The 22,407-nt window shown below is 51.1% G+C and overlaps 1 protein-coding gene across 3 annotated transcripts in view; it reads left to right on the top strand.

Moving 5' to 3' along the window:
- Window positions 1–22,407, top strand: part of LOC119957135 (GEM interacting protein) — a 101,669-nt gene that overhangs the window by 26,948 nt on the left and 52,314 nt on the right. For 2 of the 3 annotated variants that reach the window (XM_038784882.1, XM_038784883.1), the window contains exons 2-4: window positions 7,531–7,624; window positions 9,676–9,751; window positions 10,771–10,834. In XM_038784882.1, coding sequence (XP_038640810.1) covers window positions 7,531–7,624; window positions 9,676–9,751; window positions 10,771–10,834 — 234 coding nt within the window. Of the gene's footprint in view, window positions 1–2,423; window positions 2,441–7,530; window positions 7,625–9,675; window positions 9,752–10,770; window positions 10,835–22,407 lie in introns of those variants that run through there. The other variant, XM_038784884.1, reaches the window with a different exon arrangement.

Genomic DNA, 22,407 nt, shown 5'->3' with positions numbered 1-22,407 from the left:
CCAAATGCTCGAAGGGTTAATTGGCCTGTCCCAGGTCACACGCTGGCACCCCCCCCCAGCCCCCGCCGAAGCCCCCCCCCATGGCCAGCGGAATGGCTCCCCTCCCACCATGGCGGCGCTGGACACATTCCCCAGCCACAACGCGCGGTTGATGTAAACTCCGAGCACAAGTGATCCATGCCGTCGGGAAGTTGGCCCATCCCATCGGGGGCTGAGCATCGGGGGGGGGGGGGGGCCTTCAGGCGACGTCCTGAGGCCGTCCAAACAACGTGCGGCGTACTCGCCAATGGCGCCATTTTGGAGGGGGCGGAGCATCAAAAGCATTTCTGCGTCAAAAGGGATTCTCCGCCCGATCGCCGAATGTGATTTCGGCCTCGGCGATCGGAGAATGCCGCCCCGGGTATCTGGTTGGTTCCTGGAACCCATGAGTGGGTGAAATCCAAACCTGTGCCATCCACCCCTAGGGCAGCGGGCACATGGGAACACCGCCACCTGCAGGTTTCCCATCGAGCCCCGCACCATCCCGACCTGGGAGTATATCAGCTGTTCCATCGCTGGGTGAAAATCCAGGAACTCCCTCCCTAACAGCACTGTAGGTGTATCTACACCACATGGACAGCAGCGGGTTCAAGAAGGCGGCTCACCACCAATTGGGGATTGGCCATAAATGCGGGGCTAGCTAGCGACAGTGGTATCTCAGGAATCCATTTTGACAATATGATCAATTTAGTCATTGAGAAAGGCAGTGCTGTGAGCAATCTGTGAGCTGTAATTAGTTTGAATATAAACTTCTCGGAGCAAGCAAAAACAATCTCAATTCGTCTGTGTGTCAAATAGGCGTTGGTTTCTCGCACAAAAGATTTATTACTTTCATGAATATATTAACCTAAATGAAATACAAGAAAATTATAAGTCTTTTCAGACAGGGATTTCAGAGCGCCAAGATCAGTATTGCTTGTCCTTGCAATAACTTTGGGCGGGATTCTCTGACCCCCTGCCGGGTCGGAGAATCGCCGGGGGGGGCGGCGCGAATCCCGCCCCCGCCGTCCACCGAATTCTCCGGCACCGGGGGCGGGAATCGTGCTGCGCCGCTCGGCGGCCGCTCACAGCGGCTCCCCCCCCCCCCGGCGATTCTCTGGCCCACGATGGGCCGAAGTCCCGCTTGTTCTATACAGGTCCCGCCGGCGTGGATTAGACTAGGTCCCTTACCAGCGGGGCCTGGCAGCGTGGGCGAGCTCCGGGGTCCTGGGGCAGGGCGGCGCGGGGCGATCTTGCCCCGGGGGGGTGCCCCCACGGTGGCCTGGCCCGCAATCGGGGCCCACAGATCCGCGGGCGGGCCTGAGCCGTGGGGGCACTCTTTTACTCCGCGCCGGCCATGTCAGCCTCCGCCATGGCCGACGCGTAGGTGAACCCCCCCCCCCCCCTGCGCATGCGCGGGGATGACGTCGACGCTCCCACGCATGCGCGGACTCGCGCCGGCCGGCGGAGTCCCTTCGGCCCCGGCTGGCGTGGCGCCAAAGGCCTTCCACGCCAACCAGCGGGGCACAAACCACTCCGACGCTGGCCTAGCCCCTGAAGGTGAGGGGGATTCACGCCACTCCGTCCCGCCGGGACCCTCCGCCCTGCCGGGTATGGGAGAATCCCGCCCTTTGAGACTATTCACTCCAAAATCCTGGCAATTATTTAGCGCAAGCCCAACTTATGGGTTTTTATTGGTACACCCACTGTGCTGTTAGGGAGGGAGCTCCAGGATGTTGCCCCAGCGACAGTGAAGGAACGGCCGATATATTTCCCAGTCAGGGTGGTGAGTGACTTGGAGGGGAACCTCCAGGTGGTGGGATTCCCAGGTATCTGCTGCTCTTGTGCTTCTAGATTGTGGTAATCGTGGGTTTGAAAGGTGCTGTCTCAGGAGCCTTGACCAGTTCTGCAGCGTATCCTGTAGATGGTACACACGGCTACCACTGTTCGCAAACTGCCGTTCCCACCCGTTTCTGAAGATTTGTCTACCGTGTGCGCGTGTTTGTGTGTCTGAAGCGGAAGTTTGATGTAGGTCACAGGTTGAGAGTGGGTTTACTCTCAGCCCAGCTGGTATCCGCCCGTCTGGAGGGTGGTTTTGAAGTGGGGGGGGGGTGTGGGCAGGGGAGAGGGTGCCTCGCCGATCTTGTGCCGCGCGTGCCCGACAGCGACCGACTCAACCTGGCAGCTGGAGTGACCGACTGACCGCCCAGCAGCCTCTCCACCGCCGCCCCCCCCCCCCCTGTAAATGGGGGGGAACAGCGACAAGCGAGCGACTCGCTGCAGCCCGAGTTCTCTGCATTCCTTCCTCTCAGGCCTAACGTTGCATCCGTTTGTGGTGAGAGAGTGTCTGAGCCTCGCAGGAAACAGTAGAACTAGCTCACAGCTCCGTCCCAGAACACAGCCTTCATTTGCTACAGGCGATGTAAGTCCTTGGTATTGGGGGGAGTTTGCAGGAGTTGTTAAGATTCTTGGAGGGAATACTGGGGGGAGGGTGGGGAAGGACATGTCCTTGAGAGAGAAGTTTATCCATAAACACTTGGTGAACCTTACTACATATAGCAAGCTCAGGTAGGATGAAGATTGCAAGTTAATGGTCCAGATTTTTCCCAATGTCTTGTTATAATTGTACCTTTCCATGGACCTTGCGACCCGATTTTGAAAACTAACACACTGGCGAGACATATTGATAATGTGGCGACTGGGACTTTGGCAGGACAGTCCGCTTCCTTAACCAGTGAGATTTAAGATAGAGAGTGCAATGGCAGAAAGTCAAATAAGGCGGACTGGAACTAAATCAGGTACAGAATGAGGAATCAAAAGAGGAAGAGAATGATTGGGTCGAAAGCGGGGAGAAAAATGACAAAAAGGGTAAGAAAGAGAGAGGGGGAAAAGTAAATCTCCAACAACAATTTACTATCTGTAGGAATGAGAGTTGCTGGTTGCAGAGATTGACGGAACATAAATTAGAAAGGTGCTTCTACAGTTACACTCAATGTTGTGCTTATGTTACGGTGTGGGACTTGAACTCATGGCCTCCTGATTCAAGTGGCGAGCCAAGCCTAAACCCTTCCCACACGCATGCAACAATTCTTTGTTTTTTAATTAAGGGGCAATTTAGTGTGGCCAATCCACCTACCCTGCACATATTTGGGTTGTGGGGGGTGAGACCCACGCAGACACGGGGAGAATGCGCAAACTCCACACGGACAGTGATCCAGGGCCGGGATCGACCCCGGGTCCTCGGCGCCGTGAGGCAGCAGGGCTAACCACGGTGCCGCCATGCCGCCCCGACATGTAATAAATTCTTCATACAGGTTGTACGCATACCTATTTCACAAAGCCCTCGTACACTTTGATTGCTTAACGCCTGTGGGAAGAATGCATCGACTCACCCGGAACACAGGTGTCTGTTTAAGTGAGTCAAAGGTTTAGCAATCGGAATGCTGCCTTTGATTCCTCAACACCGTGCTTGCTGCAATGTTCCCAAACGATTGGTGATTCATTTTGACGCATTTGCCACCCGTGGCAAGTGCCAAGGGTTGGCAGCTTAACGTGCCAGGGGAGTTTAAGGCATCGCACCCTGGAATCGTTGGAACAGGAGGGGACTTCGGGGTAGCTTAAGAGATGAATTTGGTTTGAACAGACTGTTCACCTCTCTCATGGGACACGTGCCACGAATATTTTCTTTCAAAAAGGAAAGTTTGACGTTCGTTGTGTAAACATTGGAAGGCAAGAGCTCAGCATGTTTGAGATTCTTTGCTATTTTGAGAGGTGCCTGTACGTTTAAACCCCTCTGTTACATTAATGGGCAAATTTTGGACAAGAGGGCTCAGGTTCTGTACACTGGTGTGAGACGCTGTTATCATAAGTCGTTAGGGGAAAGGTCATTTCCTTCCAATGATACAAGAGGTAAAAATGAGACTCCGCCATGGCTCCAGACACCATTACATCCTTAGTCCAAGCAGCGATACAGCCTGAATTCAAGAGGTGAAGTGTGAGCGACTGCCCCTGACATCAAGGCAGCATTTGACCAAATGTGGCATGGGAGAGCCATGGTTAATTGAAGTCAATTAGAATCAAGAGGAAATCTCTCCACTGGTTGGAGTCATACCTGGCGCAAAAGAAGATGGTTCTGGTTGTTGGAGGTCAATCATCTCAAATTCAGGACGTCACCGCAGGAGCTCCTCAGGCTCAACAGTCGGTGACCTTACCTCCATCATAAGGTCAGAAGTGGGTCATGTTTGCCTGATTACTGCACAGTGTCCTATGCCCACTACTCGTAGATGCTGAAGCAGTCCATGCCCATATGCAGCAAGACATGAACAATATCCAGCCTTGAGCTGATAAATGGCAATAAAATGCACGCCTCACAAAAGTTAAAAAATGACCATCTCAAATAAGAGAGAGTCTAACTGGTGAATGTAATATATGTTAATATATACATAATTCACACTTGTTGTAAGCGCAGTAGCGTGTCCTACCACCAGGGGGAGTTGCGCTGGGAGCACTTAGGAACTTGTACTGGGCTCCACCCTTGGTTCTGCCCACGACTCCTCCCGCTAGTGCAGCTGTATAAGTACCCGTATCCAGAGTCAGCCTGAGTTCACTAAGAGTTCATCGACAGGTAACAGGCTGGCTCTGAAGTAAGTCGATTAAAGCCTAGATTCACATCGGAAACACGTGTCTGGTGAATTGATGGTTCCAGCACTAACTATCTGCCGTTTCAATGCCATTACCATCACTGAATTCCCCACTATCAATATGGGCAGCACGGTAGCACAGTGGTCAGCACAGTTGCTTCACAGCTCCAGGGTCCCAGGTTCGATTCCCGGCTTGGGTCACTGTCTGTGCGGAGTCTGCATGTTCTCCCCGTGTGTGCGTGGGTTTCCTCCGGGTGCTCCGGTTTCCTCCCGCAGTCCAAAGATGTGCAGGTTAGGTGGATTGGCCGTGATAAATTGCTCTTAGTGTCCAAAAAGGTGAAGAGGGGTTATTGGGTTAGGGGGGATAAAGTGAGGGCTTAAGTGGGTCAGTGTGCAGACTCGATGGGCCGAATGGCCTCCTGTACTGTATGTTCTATGTAATATGCTGGGGGGGGTTAACATTGGCCACCCATTATGGCTAGAAGAGCACGTCAGGGGCTGGGAATTCTGCGGCAATGAACCCACACCACCACCCGGAGAATCCCCTCCAAGCCGCTCATCATTCCGACTGGGAAATATATCAGCCATTCCTTCACTGTCACTGGGGCAACATCCTGGAACTCCTTCCCTAACTGCACTGTGGGTGTACCTACACCACATGGACTGCAGCGGTTCAAGAACTCATCAGAAAAGTCACAGGGAGCAGAGATTTGCATCAAATGCCTCATCCCCCCTCCCACTCCCCACCCTCCGATGGAGGTCCATAAGTAGCCAATTATTGATCACTTAAGGGCTGCTTCCCAGGGAGGGGGTTCAGGGTAGGGTAAGATAGGGCGAGGAGGGGGGAGCCCAACAAGGTCACCCTTCTCCAGCCATGGGAGGTAGAGAGAATGGTACCTTCCTCAAGGACCCTGTCCCACATCAGAGGGCCGACCCCCCCCCCCTTCCCCCATTCTGGCCCCTCCCCCCCAGGGTGCTCCCTCCATCCAGTCCCTCCCAGCCTCCCATTAAAAATCCCCCCCCCCCCCCCACCCTCGTGTCTTACCCCTTTTCCCTCCTGTGTGACACTTTTAAAAAAAATTTAGAATGCCCAATTAATTTTTTCCAATTAAGGGGCAATTTAGCGTGGCCAATCCACCTAACCCGCACACCTTTTGGGTTGTGGGGGTGAAACCCACGCAGACACGGGGAGAATGTGCCAACTCCACACGGACCCAGAGCCGAGATTCGAACCTCCGACCTCGGCGCCGTGAGGCCGTAATGCTAACCACAACACCGCCGTGCTGCCCTCCCTGCGCGCCTACTTGCTTCTGGAGCACGGGACCTGGAGTCTGGCGACTGCTTGTAATCGCCACAGGCACCAGCCAATCAGATTGGCTTTCTGAGGTGGGGCCTCCGGCTACGAGAGGGGCAGAACCTTGTCTCCAGCCAATGAACACTGGACCGAGTGTCAAATGGTTGCAGGGCTGCCGTGATCGGCAGGGTTGCGTTCCCCGCCATCCCTATGGGTGACGGGATGGGAAATCTTACCACCTGGAGACGCCCTGCCCCATGTCTCAAACTCCTTCATATATCATATCCAAAAAATGCAAATCCAACAGTCAAAACCAAATCACGTGAGGGGTCCATTAAACAGTGGAACAGAAATCTCAGCTGGTTGTCCCATATATTAATTGAAAATATAAAATGTCGATCTGTAGGTGGGAACCCAAGGGCTGTGGCTGCTCTGGCCAAGCAACTTGGGGATTTAGTGCCTGAGGAGAAAGAGTCGGCATTTATCCAGCATCTTCCACATCCTCTGGAGGGCCCAAGGCCTTCCGCAGACTGTACGATTGAAGGCCCTTGTTGTTTCCCTGGCGTTTACGAGTCACATTTTGTCCAGCGAAGCCTCTCGACCAGAAAATGTGATGACTGACCAGTTAACCTATGATTTTGGTTGAGGGATAAAGTTTGGCCAAGAGACCAGGAGAATTATTTGAATCGTGCCCTGGGATCTTTCGCATACGCGTCAGATCCCAGACGTGACATTGGCTTAATGGCAGACGTGACATTGGCTTAATGGCAAAGGGCTGGTTTTGCACAGTGGGCTAAACAGCTGGCTTGTAATGCAGAACAAGGCCAGCAGCACGGGTTCCATTCTCGTACCGGCCTCCCCAAACAGGGGCCGGAATGTGGAGACTAGGGGCTTTTCACAGTAGCTTCATTGACGCCTACTTGTGACAATAAGCGATTATTATTATTATTATTATTATGGCTTATCTGAAAGACCACAGCGAAGCACCAGTTCATAGAATTTACAGTGCAGAAGAAGGCCATTCGGCCCATCGGGTCTACACCGGTGAAAGAGCTCAGTCTGTAGCTCTACGTTCTGGGATGAGGCTCGAAACCCACACCTTTTTCCCTCGAGAGGTCCAGAGTGCAATCAACTGCCCCAAGATAAAGGGAAGGGGAACATGGGTTGGACATGCCAAAGACAGCACGGTAGTTAGCACTGCTCCCTCACAACTCCAGGGACCCGGGTTCAATTCCAGCCTCGGATGACTGTGCGGAGTCTGCACTTTCTCCCCGTGTCTCGCGAGGGTTTCCTCCCACAGTCCAAAGATGGGCAGGTTAGGTGGATTGGCCATGATCAATTGCCCCTTAGTGCCCAAAAGGTTGGGGTAACAGGGTTGACGGGATAGGGTGGAGGCATGGGCGTAGGATGCTCTTTCCAAGAGCCGGTGCAGACTCGATGGGCCGAATGGCCTCCTTCTACACTGTAAATTCTACGATGAGGGGGGGTGGGGGGTGGAGAGAGAGAGAGAGAGAGGTCGAACAGGTAGACAAAATGATATCTTCAACACTGCTCCATTTAACCCCTTTCTCCGCACAGGTCTGAGCGCTCAAACCGAGAGCAGCGAAAAACCGAGGCGTTACAGTGAAATATTCCGAGGGCTGGACGAGCTGGAACTTTCCTTCGGGAATTCGTGAGTAGCAGCCTGTCGCATCCCCACCATTTCATTGTTGTTTCAGACCACCTGGATCACCGAGCCTCCCCCGCCACTCAATACGACCATGGCTGACCCTCGCTTCAACACAGTTTTCCCACCCACTGCCTGTATCCCTTAAAACCCCTGAGAGAGCAAAATCAGTCTGTCCCAGCCTTAAATATATTCAACGAAGGAGCTTCCGCAACCATCTGGGATAGAGAATTCCAAAGATTCACAACCCTTTATATATAGATACATAGAAGATAGGAGCAGGAGGAGGCCTTTTGGCCCTTCGAGTCTGCTCCGCCATTCATCACGATCATGGCTGATCATCCAACTCAATCGCCTAATCCTGCTTTCTCCCCATAGCCTTTGATCCCATTCTCCCCAAGTGCTAGATCCAGCCGCCTCTTGAATATATTCAATGTTTTATCATCGACTCCTTCCTGTGGTAATGAATTCCACAGGCTCACCACTCTTTGTGTGAAGAAATGTCTCCTCATCTCTGTTCGAAATGGTTTACCCTGAATCCTCAGACTGTGACCCCTGGTTCTGGACACACACACAATCAGGAACATCCTTCCTGCATCTACCCTGTCTAGTCCTGTTACAATTTTATAAGTCTCTATGAGATCCCCCCTATCCTTCTGAACTCCAGCGAGAACAATCCCAATTTAGTCAATCTCTCCTCATATGACAATCCCGCCATCCCTGGAATCAGTCTGGTAAACCTTCGCTGCACTCCCTCGAGAGCAAGAACATCCTTTGAGTGAAGAAATTTCTTCTTATCTCAGTCCTAAATGATCGGACCCCCCCAATCCAAACTCTGGTGAATACAGGCTCAGTTTATCGTACCTTTGCTGTATGGCTTCCAGTGCAAGTATATCCTTCTTTAAACATGGAGACCAATACTGATTACAGTACTCCGGATGTGGTCTCAGCAAACCTCTGTACTTTGTTATTCCTGTACTCCAGGTTTTCCAGTTTTCCCAGCCACTCCCCTGTATTTCGGCTCCAATCTTCTTATGCATGTGCCTGGAGACAGCAGTACATAGTATTCAAAGGGCCGTCTGCCCTGATCAACTTCCTTCGCTGTACATTAACATTTGTAAATCTCATGGACTTCCCCAATCATCCATCATCTTTGATTCAAAGGGCCTCAATTGGTATGCGTCTCTCCCTGTAAAGAGTTTAGAACGGCAGTTTAGCTAATAATTAAGTGTGAATAACCTATGGAGGAGAAACAGATTGTCGATGATTGGGAAGTGCCCTGAGATATACATATGTTAATGTATAGTGAAGGAAGCTGATGAGGGCAGACGACCGAATCACACAGAAGACATAATCAAAGAGCAACAAAGGTATAATTGTCCAGATGGTGAGAAGCAAGAGAGACAGTGTAACATCTCTGCAGTCTCAGAAAGCGGACAGCCCAGTTTCCAGCCACCAAGACCAAAGGCCAAGTTTACAGCAAACAAGTTTCTAAGCTTTAGAGCCAAGGCAGTGCAGAAAACCTTCGTAACAGCTGTCTTATCTTTGCATGTCATTTCCTTGCCACGGGTGATTCAAGCTTTCCCTGTGTTTCGAGTTCAAAGACAGCAGTGCTTCCTAAGTGCCTTTCTTAGGATGAGGTCTTTCTCGAACTGATCTAAAATGGCAGCTTAGAGAGAGATTTCCTCATGGCAGAGGTCACTACAGCAAGCCAGATAGGCCATGTAGTCATGTTGCATTTCAAAACCCAAACACCTTGCTCTGGGAGCACCCAATTCTTGGCCCAATGTTAGTGCCAGTGAATGCAGACTGACCTTTAACCCAGCATCAAAGCGTCCATGCACGCTAATGGTTCGATCTCACCTAACACCCTTTCAAAGTCAATAGTTGCAAATTGAGCTGCACAGCTTGAAATGTTGAACTTGTGAGATATTAATTCCTCTTCCCCCACTAACTTCCTCTTACCCCCCCAACCCTCCCCCAAACTCTGCCCTACGAAATTCTGGAAAAGTCTTTCATCTTCTCCAGGCTAATCCAAGGTACTCTTTCCCCTACAGCACAGTTGACACTTTCATGACCGAAGCGGAGAACAGCTTCACTTCCCCCGACCCGTCTCCAGAGGAAGAGATCCTGGTGAGTCCTCGGGCGCCTTGTAGCCCAGCACCGTTGCCAAGAAGAACAGGCGGGGGGGGGGGGGGGGGGGGAAAGCACAGGGACTGCGTTCATTCCCTGTCCTCACGGTCACATCCCTGGGGCCGTAGAATTGACTTTGAGCATGCGATACGTGGAAGCATGCGGTGATCTAAGACGTGACCATTGCTGGTTCAGGGTTTGCCGACCAATCTGTCATCCTTCATTAAACTATCAAGACGGGAAGCTGTTTAAAAATAGAAAGTGGAACTAGTGCCCATGGCGACACTGAGATGTACAGAAGTGTCACGTCCCGGGCCGTGATCAGATGGGCTGACCTCAGCTGGAAGCTATAATTAGCTTTTGGGGCAGCACGGTAGCATGGTGGTTAGCATAAATGCTTCACAGCTCCAGGGTCCCAGGTTCGATTCCCGGCTGGGTCACTGTCTGTGTGGAGTCTGCACATCCTCCCCGTGTGTGCGTGGGTTTCCTCCGGGTGCTCCGGTTTCCTCCCACAGTCCAAAGATGTGCGGGTTAGGTGGATTGGCCATGCTAAATTGCCCGTAGTGTCCTAAAAAAAGTAAGGTTAAGGGGGGGTTGTTGGGTTACGGGTATAGGGTGGATACGTGGGTTTGAGTAGGGTGATCATGGCTCGGCACAACATTGAGGGCCGAAGGGCCTGTTCTGTGCTGTACTGTTCTATGTTCTATGTTCTAGCCTTGGGGTCTGGTTTAGACGGATGATTCCAGTCTGTGATATGTGGCTAAGTGAGACATTGGCCGGAAATCTCCAGCTGTTGGGATTCTCTTTTCCCGCCGGATGTGCGCCCCCCCCCCCCCGCCCGCGGGTTCACGGCGCAGCGGGGTCGCTTCAGTGAGAAATCCCATTGACGAGGGAATCGCGCCGCCTGCGAACGCCGCTCCGCCGAGAAACACGCGACTGGGGGAATAGGAAGATCCCGCCCCTCGCGTGATCTCAAGGGCAAAGGTCAACGACTTACATCTTCTCTGTTTTCCCTCCAGGTGAACGAGAGTTTCTACTCGGAATGTCACCTGATGGAGGAGCGGGATGCATTCCAATATTCCGGTACTGAGATTGAATGCCTCATTCCAGACAATGCTCAAATGGGCGGGGAGGCATGTGCAGGGTTGTTAAGAGGGAGAGAAAGCGGACAGGGTACATCCTCGCGATCCACCAGGCTCGCCCAGTGAGGAGGAGAACTCTGCCCACCAAGGACAGCCCTGCTTTAATAAGCCTCACTCTCGCGAGAGGCAGAGTTCACGGGATGTGGGCACCCAGAGTCCAGGCCCAGCATTTGTTGCCCATCCCTATTTGCCCTTGAAATGAGCAGCTCAGAATCACACAATAATACAGCACAGAAGAGGCCCTTCGGCCCATCGAGTCTGCACCAACACATGAAACACACCTGACCTGCCTTCCTAATCCCATTTGCCAGCACTTGGCCCATAGCCTTGAATGTTGTGGCGTGCCGAGTGCTGATCCAGGTACTTTTTAAAGGATGTGAGGCAACCCGCCTCTACCACCCTCCCAGGCAGTGCGTTCCAGACCCTCACCATCCTCTGGGTAAAAATGTTTTTCCTCAAATCCCCCCTAAACCTCCTGCCCCTCACCTTGAACTTGTGTCCCCCTCGTAACCGACCCTCCAACTAAGGGGAACAGCTGCTCCCTATCTACCCTGTCCATGCCCCTCAGAATCTTGTCCGCCTCGATCAGGCCGCCCCTCAGTCTTCTCTGCTCCAGCAAAAACAACCCAAGCCTCTCCAACTTCTTTTCATAACTTTAAATGTTCCATCCCAGGCACCATCCTGGTGAATCCCCTCCAGTCTAATCACATCCTTCCTATAATGTGGCGACCAGAATTACACCAAGTGCTCCAGCTGTGACCTCACCAAAGTTCTAGACAACTCCGACACGACCTCCCTGCTTGTGTAATCTATGCCTCGATTGATAAAGGCCAGTGCCCCATCTGTCCTTTTCACCACCCTATTAACCTGCCTTCTGCCTTCAGAGATCTCTGGACACTCTAAGGTCCCTTTGTTCCTCGGAAATTCTCAGTGTCAGGCCATTCGTTGAATACTTCCTTGTCAAATTACTCCTTCCAAAGTGGATCACCTCACACGTTTCAGGGTTAAATTCAATCTGCCACTTTCCTGCCCATTTGACCATCCCGTCTATATCTCCCTGTAACCCAAGACACTCAAACTCGCTGTTAACCACCCGGCCAATCTCTGTGTCACCTGCAAACTTACTGATCCTACCCCCCACATAGTCATCTATGTTGTTTATATAAATGACAAACAATAGGGGCCCCAGCACAGATCCCTGTGGTACCCCACTGGACACTGGCTTCCAGTCACTAAAGCAGCCGTCTGTCATCATCCTCTGTCTCCTACACTAAGCCAATTTTGAATCCCCCTTATTAAGTTACCCTGTATCCCTTGTCAAAGGCATTGCTGAAATCCATGTAAACTACATCAACTACACCACCCTCATCTACACACCTGGTCACATGCTCAAAAAATTGAATCAAATTTGTTAGGCATGGCCTCCCTCTGACAAGGCCATGCTGAATCTCTCTGATCAAACCTTGCCTTTCCAAGTGGAGATAGATTTTCTCCTTCAGAATCTTCTCCAGTAGTTTCCCGACCACTGGTGTGAGACTCATTAGTCTGTTGTTCCCCGGCTTATCCCTACAGCCTTTCTTAAATAGTGGGACCACATTAGTTGTTCTACAATCCTCTGGCACCTCCCCGGAGGCCAGAGTGGAGTTAAAAATTTGAGTCAGAGCCCCGGCCATCTCCTCCCTCCCGCCCCACAGCATCCTGGAGACTTGTCCACTTTTAAGCCCAATACCATCACTCCCTGTGACAATTTTCTCAAGCACCTCCGTCTCTCTCCCTGAGTTCCATATCTACCTCTTCATTCCCTTGGGTGAAGGCAGATATGAAATATTCGTTCAACACCCGGCCAATGTCCTCGCTCGGTCCTTTCAGTTGGCAGCTAAAGGTTGGCCACATTGCTGTGGGCCTGGAGTCACGTGTAGGCCAGACCGGGTAAGGGCGGCAGATTTCCTCTCCCTAACAGTCAACCAGATGGGTTTTTATAACAATTGATAATGGTTTCATGGTCACAGTTACTGAGATTAGCTTTCAATTCCAGCATTTAAAAAAAAATAATTAATTGAATTTAAATTTCACCGGGAGCCGTGGTGGGATTTGAACCTGTGTCCCCAGAGTATTAACCTGGGCCGCTGGATGACTAGTCCCCTGAGATTATCACTGCGCAAATGTCTCGCCTAGTGCGCCCTATCCCAAGGATTAAAAAGTCCAATCGCTCACCCATATGAAATGATGCATTGGAGGATATCCATCCCTCAACTGTGTCACACCAATGGTTGAATTCAAGATTGGGGTTAAAGAACCTATTAAAAACCAACTCACAGGGAAGGGGACTTGAGTGTGGTGTCAACAATTTCTATTGATTTTAATCCATTCCTATTATGTGCCAGGGGTTCATGCAGTCCTTGTTGTTTTGCTTTCTCAGACCCTCCATCTTTCACCCCTCAACTCTTCTCCCCCCAACTCTTGAGTTACTGAGCTGCGTAAGGAGCTATTATTATTAGTTATTATTATTATTATTAATAATAAAGGATCTTATTGAAACTTACAGGATACTGAGAGGGCTGGATAGGGTGGACGTGGAGAGATGTTTCCACTGGTAGGAAAAACTAGAACCCGAGGACACAGCCTCAGTCTAAAGAGACGATCCTTTAAAACAGAGATGAGGCGGAATTTCTTCAGCCAGAGGTGGTGAATCTGTGGAACTCTTTGCCACCGAAGGCTGTGGAGGCCAAATCACTGAGTGGCTTTAAGACAGAGATAGATAGGTTCTTGATAGGGGATCAGGGGTTACGGAGAGTAGGCAGGAGAATGACAAAAAATATCAGCCATGATTGAATGGCGGAGCAGACTTAATGGGCCAAATGGCCTAATTCTGCTCCGAGGTCTTATGGTCTTAATTTTAAGATGATCAAGTGTGTGGTCAAAGATGTAGATTTGAGAAGTATCGTAAAAGAGGAAGGCAAGGTTTAAGAGGTTTAGGGTGATAGTTCCCGAGCTTAGTGTCCAGACAGCTGAAGGTACGGCTTCAATGCTGGAGCGAGGAAATTAGGGTTTCACGAGTGACCAGAGTTCGAGGAGTGTAGAGATCACAGAGGAGTAAGGGCTGGAGGAGGTGACAGAGATTGGGAGGGGTGAGGCCAGGGAGGGATTTCAAAACCAGGAGATGAATTGCGAAATGGAGGCATCGCCGGTCAGCGAGGCGGTTACGTAGAGGGGGTGATGTCTGTGGTGAGCTAGGCTGCAAGAAGCAGATTTCAGATGAGCTCCAGATTGTGGAGGGCGAAGACGTGAGGTTGACCTGGAGAGAGTTGGAATAGACTGAAGATAACAAGATAACAAAAACACATGGATGAGGGTTTTGACAGCAGATGAATAGAGGGGACGGAGGTGACAATGTTTTGGAGGTGGAAATGGGCCGTCTTAGCAAATATGTGACAAATAACGTTTGAAAGAAATTCAAATTCCCAGTGACCAACTTAAAGGATAATACAAGATATCAAGTTTTGAGACTTTTACTGAACAAACAAACTAAAAACAGCATTCACTAAACAGTATGTTTGTGAACAACTTTTACTTTGTACTACAGAACAGAACTTTCCCATTTTAATTTTCACGCGGGTGGCACGTTACCACAGTGGTTAGCACTGCTGCCTCACGGCGCTGAGGACCCGGTTCGATCCCGGACCCGAGTCACTGTCTGTGGAGTTTGCATATTCTCCCCGTGTCCGCATGGGTCTCAGCCCCCACAACCTAAAGATGTGCAGGTTAGGTGGATTGGCCACGCTAAATTACCCCTTAATTGGCAAAAAATAATTGGGTACTCTAAATTTATTTAAAAAAAATTAATTTTAACACTACAAAAGTCCCACTCCACGATTATACCTTATACAGTAGTTTAAGAAGACATTCAACTTTCCCAGAATGAGTCCCAAGTGATTCTTAGCTTCTAATTATTTTTCTTTTTAACAGTAACCTTTAACCCCAGAACCATGGTTCAAGCTGAGAGTTTCCTTGGAGATTCTCCCTCTAGCTCAAGCTAGGTGAATCTTCCAGCCTCATTTTAAATCATAGAACATAGAACAGTACAGCACAGAACAGGCCCTTCGGCCCTCGATGTTGTGCCGAGCATTGTCCGAAACCAAGATCAAGTTATCCCACTCCCTGTCATTCTGGTGTGCTCCATGTGCCTATCCAATAACCGCTTGAAAGTTCCTAAGGTGTCTGACTCCACTATCACAGCAGGCAGTCCATTCCACACCCTAAACACTCTCTGAGTAAAAAACCTACCTCGGATATCCCTCCTATATCTCCCACCCTGAATGTTATAGTTATGTCCCCTTGTAACAGCTACATCCACCCGAGGAAACAGTCTCTGAACGTCCACTCTATCTATCCCCCTCATCATCCTATAAACCTCTATTAAGTCGCCTCTTATCCTCCTCCGTTCCAAAGAGAAAAGCCCTAGCTCCCTCAACCTTTCCTCATAAGGCCTATCCTGCAAACCAGGCAGCATCCTGGGGAATTTCTTTTGCACCCTTTCCAATGCTTCCACATCCTTCCTATAATGAGGTGACCAGAACTGCACACAATACTCCAAATGTGGTCTCACCAGGGTCATGTACAGTTGCAGCATAACCCCACGGCTCTTAAACTCAAGCCCCCTGTTAATAAACGCAAAACACTATAGGCCTTCTTCACGGCTCTATCCACTTGATTGGCAACCTTTCAGAGATCTGTGGACATGAACCCCAAGATCTCTCTGTTCCTCCACATTCCTCAGAACCCTGCCATTGACCCTGTAATCCGCATTCACATTTTTTCTACCAAAATGAATCAATGGATTTGTATCATGAATTTGGTCTACTCAATCGGAGAGCCAGCTCCTCCCAGAATGTGTGCATAGTGAACCATAGAGATCTACTGCCTCTATTTGCTTCCCCTCTCCTTTGGATCCTGGTAGACTGACCTATCTTTTAGGAGGAGCTTTTAATCTGATCCTGCGATGGCTTTCTCTGCCACCCTTCCCTCTCAAACACATCTCCAAGACAACATGAACCACATAGAGCTTGTATCCAGGGAGACATGCTGTTTAACTATGCTATAGATATCTTATTCTATCTTGCAATTAAATAGACAGTTAATGTATAAATCCCGGCCAAGTTTTGATGCCGGGGTCGACTCCGGCATTCTCGGGTCTCAAGGCCCAGGCATTCACCACTTCCTAGGGGGCTAGTACGGTGCCGGAGTGGTGTCAACTGCTCTAGCGCACGAACGCCAGCGTGCCACGGCCGACGTGGGTCCGCGCATGTGAGTGGGTTACCGTCTCCGTGCCGGCCCCCGGACAATTTGGCGGAGCCCTACAGGGGCCCGGCGCAGAGGAACATAGGCCCCCACCGGAATTAGCCCGCTCGCTGATCGATAGGCCCCGATCACGGGCCTGGCCATCGTGGAGGTCTCCCCCCCCCCCCCCCCCCCCCCCCTCCCCCCGGAGTCGGATCCCCCACCAGGTCGGCCTCCACAGCCAGAATTCCCTCCAGGTAGAACCATATGTAACCCACATCGGCGGGACTCGGCCGAACTCGGCGAGCACTCATGGAGAATCGCGGCCTATAAGTCTATCCACTGTCAGCACACATTCTCTGCCTTGTCTACATGTGTGGTCATCGTGCACCTGCATTCCAGTAAAACAACCTGGGCCCCCCTTTAAACATTAACAATCAAACCATCAGGTTTACTGTCAGCAGAATCCACAAGAGATTATGCAATCCCCCGATATTAAACGACAGTTCCAAAACATAACCATTTTTTAAACCTTGCCACATCCCAGGGCCAAATACAACACCAAGGTTCCAAATTACTTCAGACCCAGATTCAGCCTTGCACAGATACCAGGGAGCTTTACTCTGTATCTAACCCCGTGCTGTACCTGTCCTGGGAGTGTTTGATGGGGACAGTGTGGAGGGAGCTTTACTCTGTATCTAACCCCGTGCTGTACCTGTCCTGGGAGTGTTTGATGGGGACAGTGTAGAGGGAGCTTTACTCTGTATCTAACCCCGTGCTGTACCTGTCCTGGGAGTGTTTGATGGGGACAGTGTAGAGGGAGCTTTACTCTGTATCTAACCCCGTGCTGTACCTGCCCTGGGAGTGTTTGATGGGGACAGTGTAGAGGGAGCTTTACTCTGTATCTAACCCCGTGCTGTACCTGTCCTGGGAGTGTTTGATGGGGACAGTGTAGAGGGAGCTTTACTCTGTATCTAACCCCGTGCTGTACCTGTCCTGGGAGTGTTTGATGGGGACAGTGTAGAGGGAGCTTTACTCTGTATCTAACCCCGTGCTGTACCTGTCCTGGGAGTGTCTGATGGGGACAGTGTAGAGGGAGCTTTACTCTGTATCTAACCCTGTGCTGTCCCTGTCCTGGGAGTGTCTGATGGGGACAGTGTAGAGGGAGCTTTACTCTGTATCTAACCCCGTGCTGTACCTGTCCTGGGGGTGTTTGATGGGGACAGCGTAGTGGGAGCTTTACTCTGTATCTAACCCTGTGCTGTACCTGAGGTGGGAGTGTTTGATGGGGACAGTGTAGAGGGAGCTTTATTCTGTATCTAACCCCGTGCTGTACCTGTCCTGGGAGTGTTTGATGGGGACAGTGTAGAGGGAGCTTTACTCTGTATCTAACCCCGTGCTGTACCTGTCCTGGGAGTGTATGATGGGGACAGTGTAGAGGGAGCTTTACTCTGTATCTAACCCCGTGCTGTACCTGTCCTGGGAGTGTTTGATGGGGACAGTGTAGAGGGAGCTTTACTCTGTATCTAACCCCGTGCTGTACCTGTCCTGGGAGTGTTTGATGGGGACAGTGTAGAGGGAGCTTTACTCTGTATCTAACCCCGTGCTGTACCTGTCCTGGGAGTGTTTGATGGGGACAGTGTAGAGGGAGCTTTACTCTGTATCTAACCCCGTGCTGTACCTGTCCTGGGAGTGTTTGATGGGGACAGTGTAGAGGGAGCTTTACTCTGTATCTAACCCCGTGCTGTACCTGTCCTGGGAGTGTTTGATGGGGACAGTGTAGAGGGAGCTTTACTCTGTATCTAACCCCGTGCTGTACCTGTCCTGGGAGTGTTTGATGGGGACAGTGTAGAGGGAGCTTTCTCTGTATCTAACCCCGTGCTGTACCTGTCCTGGGAGTGTTTGATATGGGGACAGTGTAGAGGGAGCTTTACTCTGTATCTAACCCCGTGCTGTACCTGTCCTGGGAGTGTTTGATAGGGACAGTGTAGAGGGAGATTTACTCTGTTTCTAACCCCGTGCCGTAACTGTCCTGGGAGTGTTTGATGGGGACAGTGTAGAGGGAGCTTTCAATGTATCTAACCCCGTGCTGTACCTGTCTTATGAGTGTTTGATGGGGACAGTGTAGAGGGAGCTTTACTCTGTATCTAACCCCGTGCTGTACCTGTCCTGGGAGTGTTTGATGGGGACAGTGTAGAGGGAGCTTTACTCTGTATCTAACCCCGTGCTGTACCTGTCCTGGGAGTGTTTGATGGGGACAGTGTAGAGGGAGCTTTACTCTGTATCTAACCCCGTGCTGTACCTGTCCTGGGAGTGTTTGATGGGGACAGTGTAGAGGGAGCTTTACTCTGTATCTAACCCCGTGCTGTACCTGTCCTGGGAGTGTTTGATGGGGACAGTGTAGAGGGAGCTTTACTCTGTATCTAACCCCGTGCTGTACCTGTCCTGGGAGTGTTTGATGGGGACAGTGTAGAGGGAGCTTTACTCTGTATCTAACGCCGTGCTGTACCTGTCCTGGGAGTGTCTGATGGGGACAGTGTAGAGGGAGCTTTACTCTGTATCTAACCCTGTGCTGTCCCTGTCCTGGGAGTGTCTGATGGGGACAGTGTAGAGGGAGCTTTACTCTGTATCTAACCCCGTGCTGTACCTGTCCTGGGGGTGTTTGATGGGGACAGCGTAGTGGGAGCTTTACTCTGTATCTAACCCTGTGCTGTACCTGAGGTGGGAGTGTTTGATGGGGACAGTGTAGAGGGAGCTTTATTCTGTATCTAACCCCGTGCTGTACCTGTCCTGGGAGTGTTTGATGGGGACAGTGTAGAGGGAGCTTTACTCTGTATCTAACCCCGTGCTGTACCTGTCCTGGGAGTGTATGATGGGGACAGTGTAGAGGGAGCTTTACTCTGTATCTAACCCCGTGCTGTACCTGTCCTGGGAGTGTTTGATGGGGACAGTGTAGAGGGAGCTTTACTCTGTATCTAACCCCGTGCTGTACCTGTCCTGGGAGTGTTTGATGGGGACAGTGTAGAGGGAGCTTTCTCTGTATCTAACCCCGTGCTGTACCTGTCCTGGGAGTGTTTGATAGGGACAGTGTAGAGGGAGCTTTACTCTGTATCTAACCCCGTGCTGTACCTGTCCTGGGAGTGTTTGATGGGGACAGTGTAGAGGGAGCTTTACTCTGTATCTAACCCCGTGCTGTACCTGTCCTGGGAGTGTTTGATGGGGACAGTGTAGAGGGAGCTTTACTCTGTATCTAACCCCGTGCTGTACCTGTCCTGGGAGTGTTTGATGGGGACAGTGTAGAGGGAGCTTTACTCTGTATCTAACCCCGTGCTGTACCTGTCCTGGGAGTGTTTGATGGGGACAGTGTAGAGGGAGCTTTACTCTGTATCTAACCCCGTGCTGTACCTGTCCTGGGAGTGTTTGATGGGGACAGTGTAGAGGGAGCTTTACTCTGTATCTAACCCCGTGCTGTACCTGTCCTGGGAGTGTCTGATGGGGACAGTGTAGAGGGAGCTTTACTCTGTATCTAACCCTGTGCTGTCCCTGTCCTGGGAGTGTCTGATGGGGACAGTGTAGAGGGAGCTTTACTCTGTATCTAACCCCGTGCTGTACCTGTCCTGGGGGTGTTTGATGGGGACAGCGTAGTGGGAGCTTTACTCTGTATCTAACCCTGTGCTGTACCTGAGGTGGGAGTGTTTGATGGGGACAGTGTAGAGGGAGCTTTATTCTGTATCTAACCCCGTGCTGTACCTGTCCTGGGAGTGTTTGATGGGGACAGTGTAGAGGGAGCTTTACTCTGTATCTAACCCCGTGCTGTACCTGTCCTGGGAGTGTATGATGGGGACAGTGTAGAGGGAGCTTTACTCTGTATCTAACCCCGTGCTGTACCTGTCCTGGGAGTGTTTGATGGGGACAGTGTAGAGGGAGCTTTACTCTGTATCTAACCCCGTGCTGTACCTGTCCTGGGAGTGTTTGATGGGGACAGTGTAGAGGGAGCTTTACTCTGTATCTAACCCCGTGCTGTACCTGTCCTGGGAGTGTTTGATGGGGACAGTGTAGAGGGAGCTTTACTCTGTATCTAACCCCGTGCTGTACCTGTCCTGGGAGTGTTTGATGGGGACAGTGTAGAGGGAGCTTTACTCTGTATCTAACCCCGTGCTGTACCTGTCCTGGGAGTGTTTGATGGGGACAGTGTAGAGGGAGCTTTACTCTGTATCTAACCCCGTGCTGTACCTGTCCTGGGAGTGTTTGATGGGGACAGTGTAGAGGGAGCTTTCTCTGTATCTAACCCCGTGCTGTACCTGTCCTGGGAGTGTTTGATAGGGACAGTGTAGAGGGAGCTTTACTCTGTATCTAACCCCGTGCTGTACCTGTCCTGGGAGTGTTTGATGGGGACAGTGTAGAGGGAACTTTACTCTGTATCTAACCCCGTGCTGTACCTGTCCTGGGAGTGTTTGATGGGGACAGTGTAGAGGGAGCTTTCTCTGTATCTAACCCCGTGCTGTACCTGTCCTGGGAGTGTTTGATAGGGACAGTGTAGAGGGAGCTTTACTCTGTATCTAACCCCGTGCTGTACCTGTCCTGGGAGTGTTTGATGGGGACAGTGTAGAGGGAGCTTTACTCTGTATCTAACCCCGTGCTGTACCTGTCCTGGGAGTGTTTGATGGGGACAGTGTAGAGGGAGCTTTACTCTGTATCTAACCCCGTGCTGTACCTGTCCTGGGAGTGTTTGATGGGGACAGTGTAGAGGGAGCTTTACTCTGTATCTAACCCCGTGCTGTACCTGTCCTGGGAGTGTTTGATGGGGACAGTGTAGAGGGAGCTTTACTCTGTATCTAACCCCGTGCTGTACCTGTCCTGGGAGTGTTTGATGGGGACAGTGTAGAGGGAGCTTTACTCTGTATCTAACCCCGTGCTGTACCTGTCCTGGGAGTGTCTGATGGGGACAGTGTAGAGGGAGCTTTACTCTGTATCTAACCCTGTGCTGTCCCTGTCCTGGGAGTGTCTGATGGGGACAGTGTAGAGGGAGCTTTACTCTGTATCTAACCCCGTGCTGTACCTGTCCTGGGGGTGTTTGATGGGGACAGCGTAGTGGGAGCTTTACTCTGTATCTAACCCTGTGCTGTACCTGAGGTGGGAGTGTTTGATGGGGACAGTGTAGAGGGAGCTTTATTCTGTATCTAACCCCGTGCTGTACCTGTCCTGGGAGTGTTTGATGGGGACAGTGTAGAGGGAGCTTTACTCTGTATCTAACCCCGTGCTGTACCTGTCCTGGGAGTGTATGATGGGGACAGTGTAGAGGGAGCTTTACTCTGTATCTAACCCCGTGCTGTACCTGTCCTGGGAGTGTTTGATGGGGACAGTGTAGAGGGAGCTTTACTCTGTATCTAACCCCGTGCTGTACCTGTCCTGGGAGTGTTTGATGGGGACAGTGTAGAGGGAGCTTTACTCTGTATCTAACCCCGTGCTGTACCTGTCCTGGGAGTGTTTGATGGGGACAGTGTAGAGGGAGCTTTACTCTGTATCTAACCCCGTGCTGTACCTGTCCTGGGAGTGTTTGATGGGGACAGTGTAGAGGGAGCTTTACTCTGTATCTAACCCCGTGCTGTACCTGTCCTGGGAGTGTTTGATGGGGACAGTGTAGAGGGAGCTTTACTCTGTATCTAACCCCGTGCTGTACCTGTCCTGGGAGTGTTTGATGGGGACAGTGTAGAGGGAGCTTTACTCTGTATCTAACCCCGTGCTGTACCTGTCCTGGGAGTGTCTGATGGGGACAGTGTAGAGGGAGCTTTACTCTGTATCTAACCCTGTGCTGTCCCTGTCCTGGGAGTGTCTGATGGGGACAGTGTAGAGGGAGCTTTACTCTGTATCTAACCCCGTGCTGTACCTGTCCTGGGGGTGTTTGATGGGGACAGCGTAGTGGGAGCTTTACTCTGTATCTAACCCCGTGCTGTACCTGTCCTGGGAGTGTTTGATGGGGACAGTGTAGAGGGAGCTTTACTCTGTATCTAACCCCGTGCTGTACCTGTCCTGGGAGTGTTTGATGGGGACAGTGTAGAGGGAGCTTTACTCTGTATCTAACCCCGTGCTGTACCTGTCCTGGGAGTGTATGATGGGGACAGTGTAGAGGGAGCTTTACTCTGTATCTAACCCCGTGCTGTACCTGTCCTGGGAGTGTTTGATGGGGACAGTGTAGAGGGAGCTTTACTCTGTATCTAACCCCGTGCTGTAGCTGTC

Source organism: Scyliorhinus canicula, chromosome 25, assembly GCF_902713615.1.
Source record: "Scyliorhinus canicula chromosome 25, sScyCan1.1, whole genome shotgun sequence".
NCBI lineage: Eukaryota > Metazoa > Chordata > Chondrichthyes > Carcharhiniformes > Scyliorhinidae > Scyliorhinus > Scyliorhinus canicula.
This window is presented reverse-complemented; position numbering and strand designations above follow the sequence as displayed.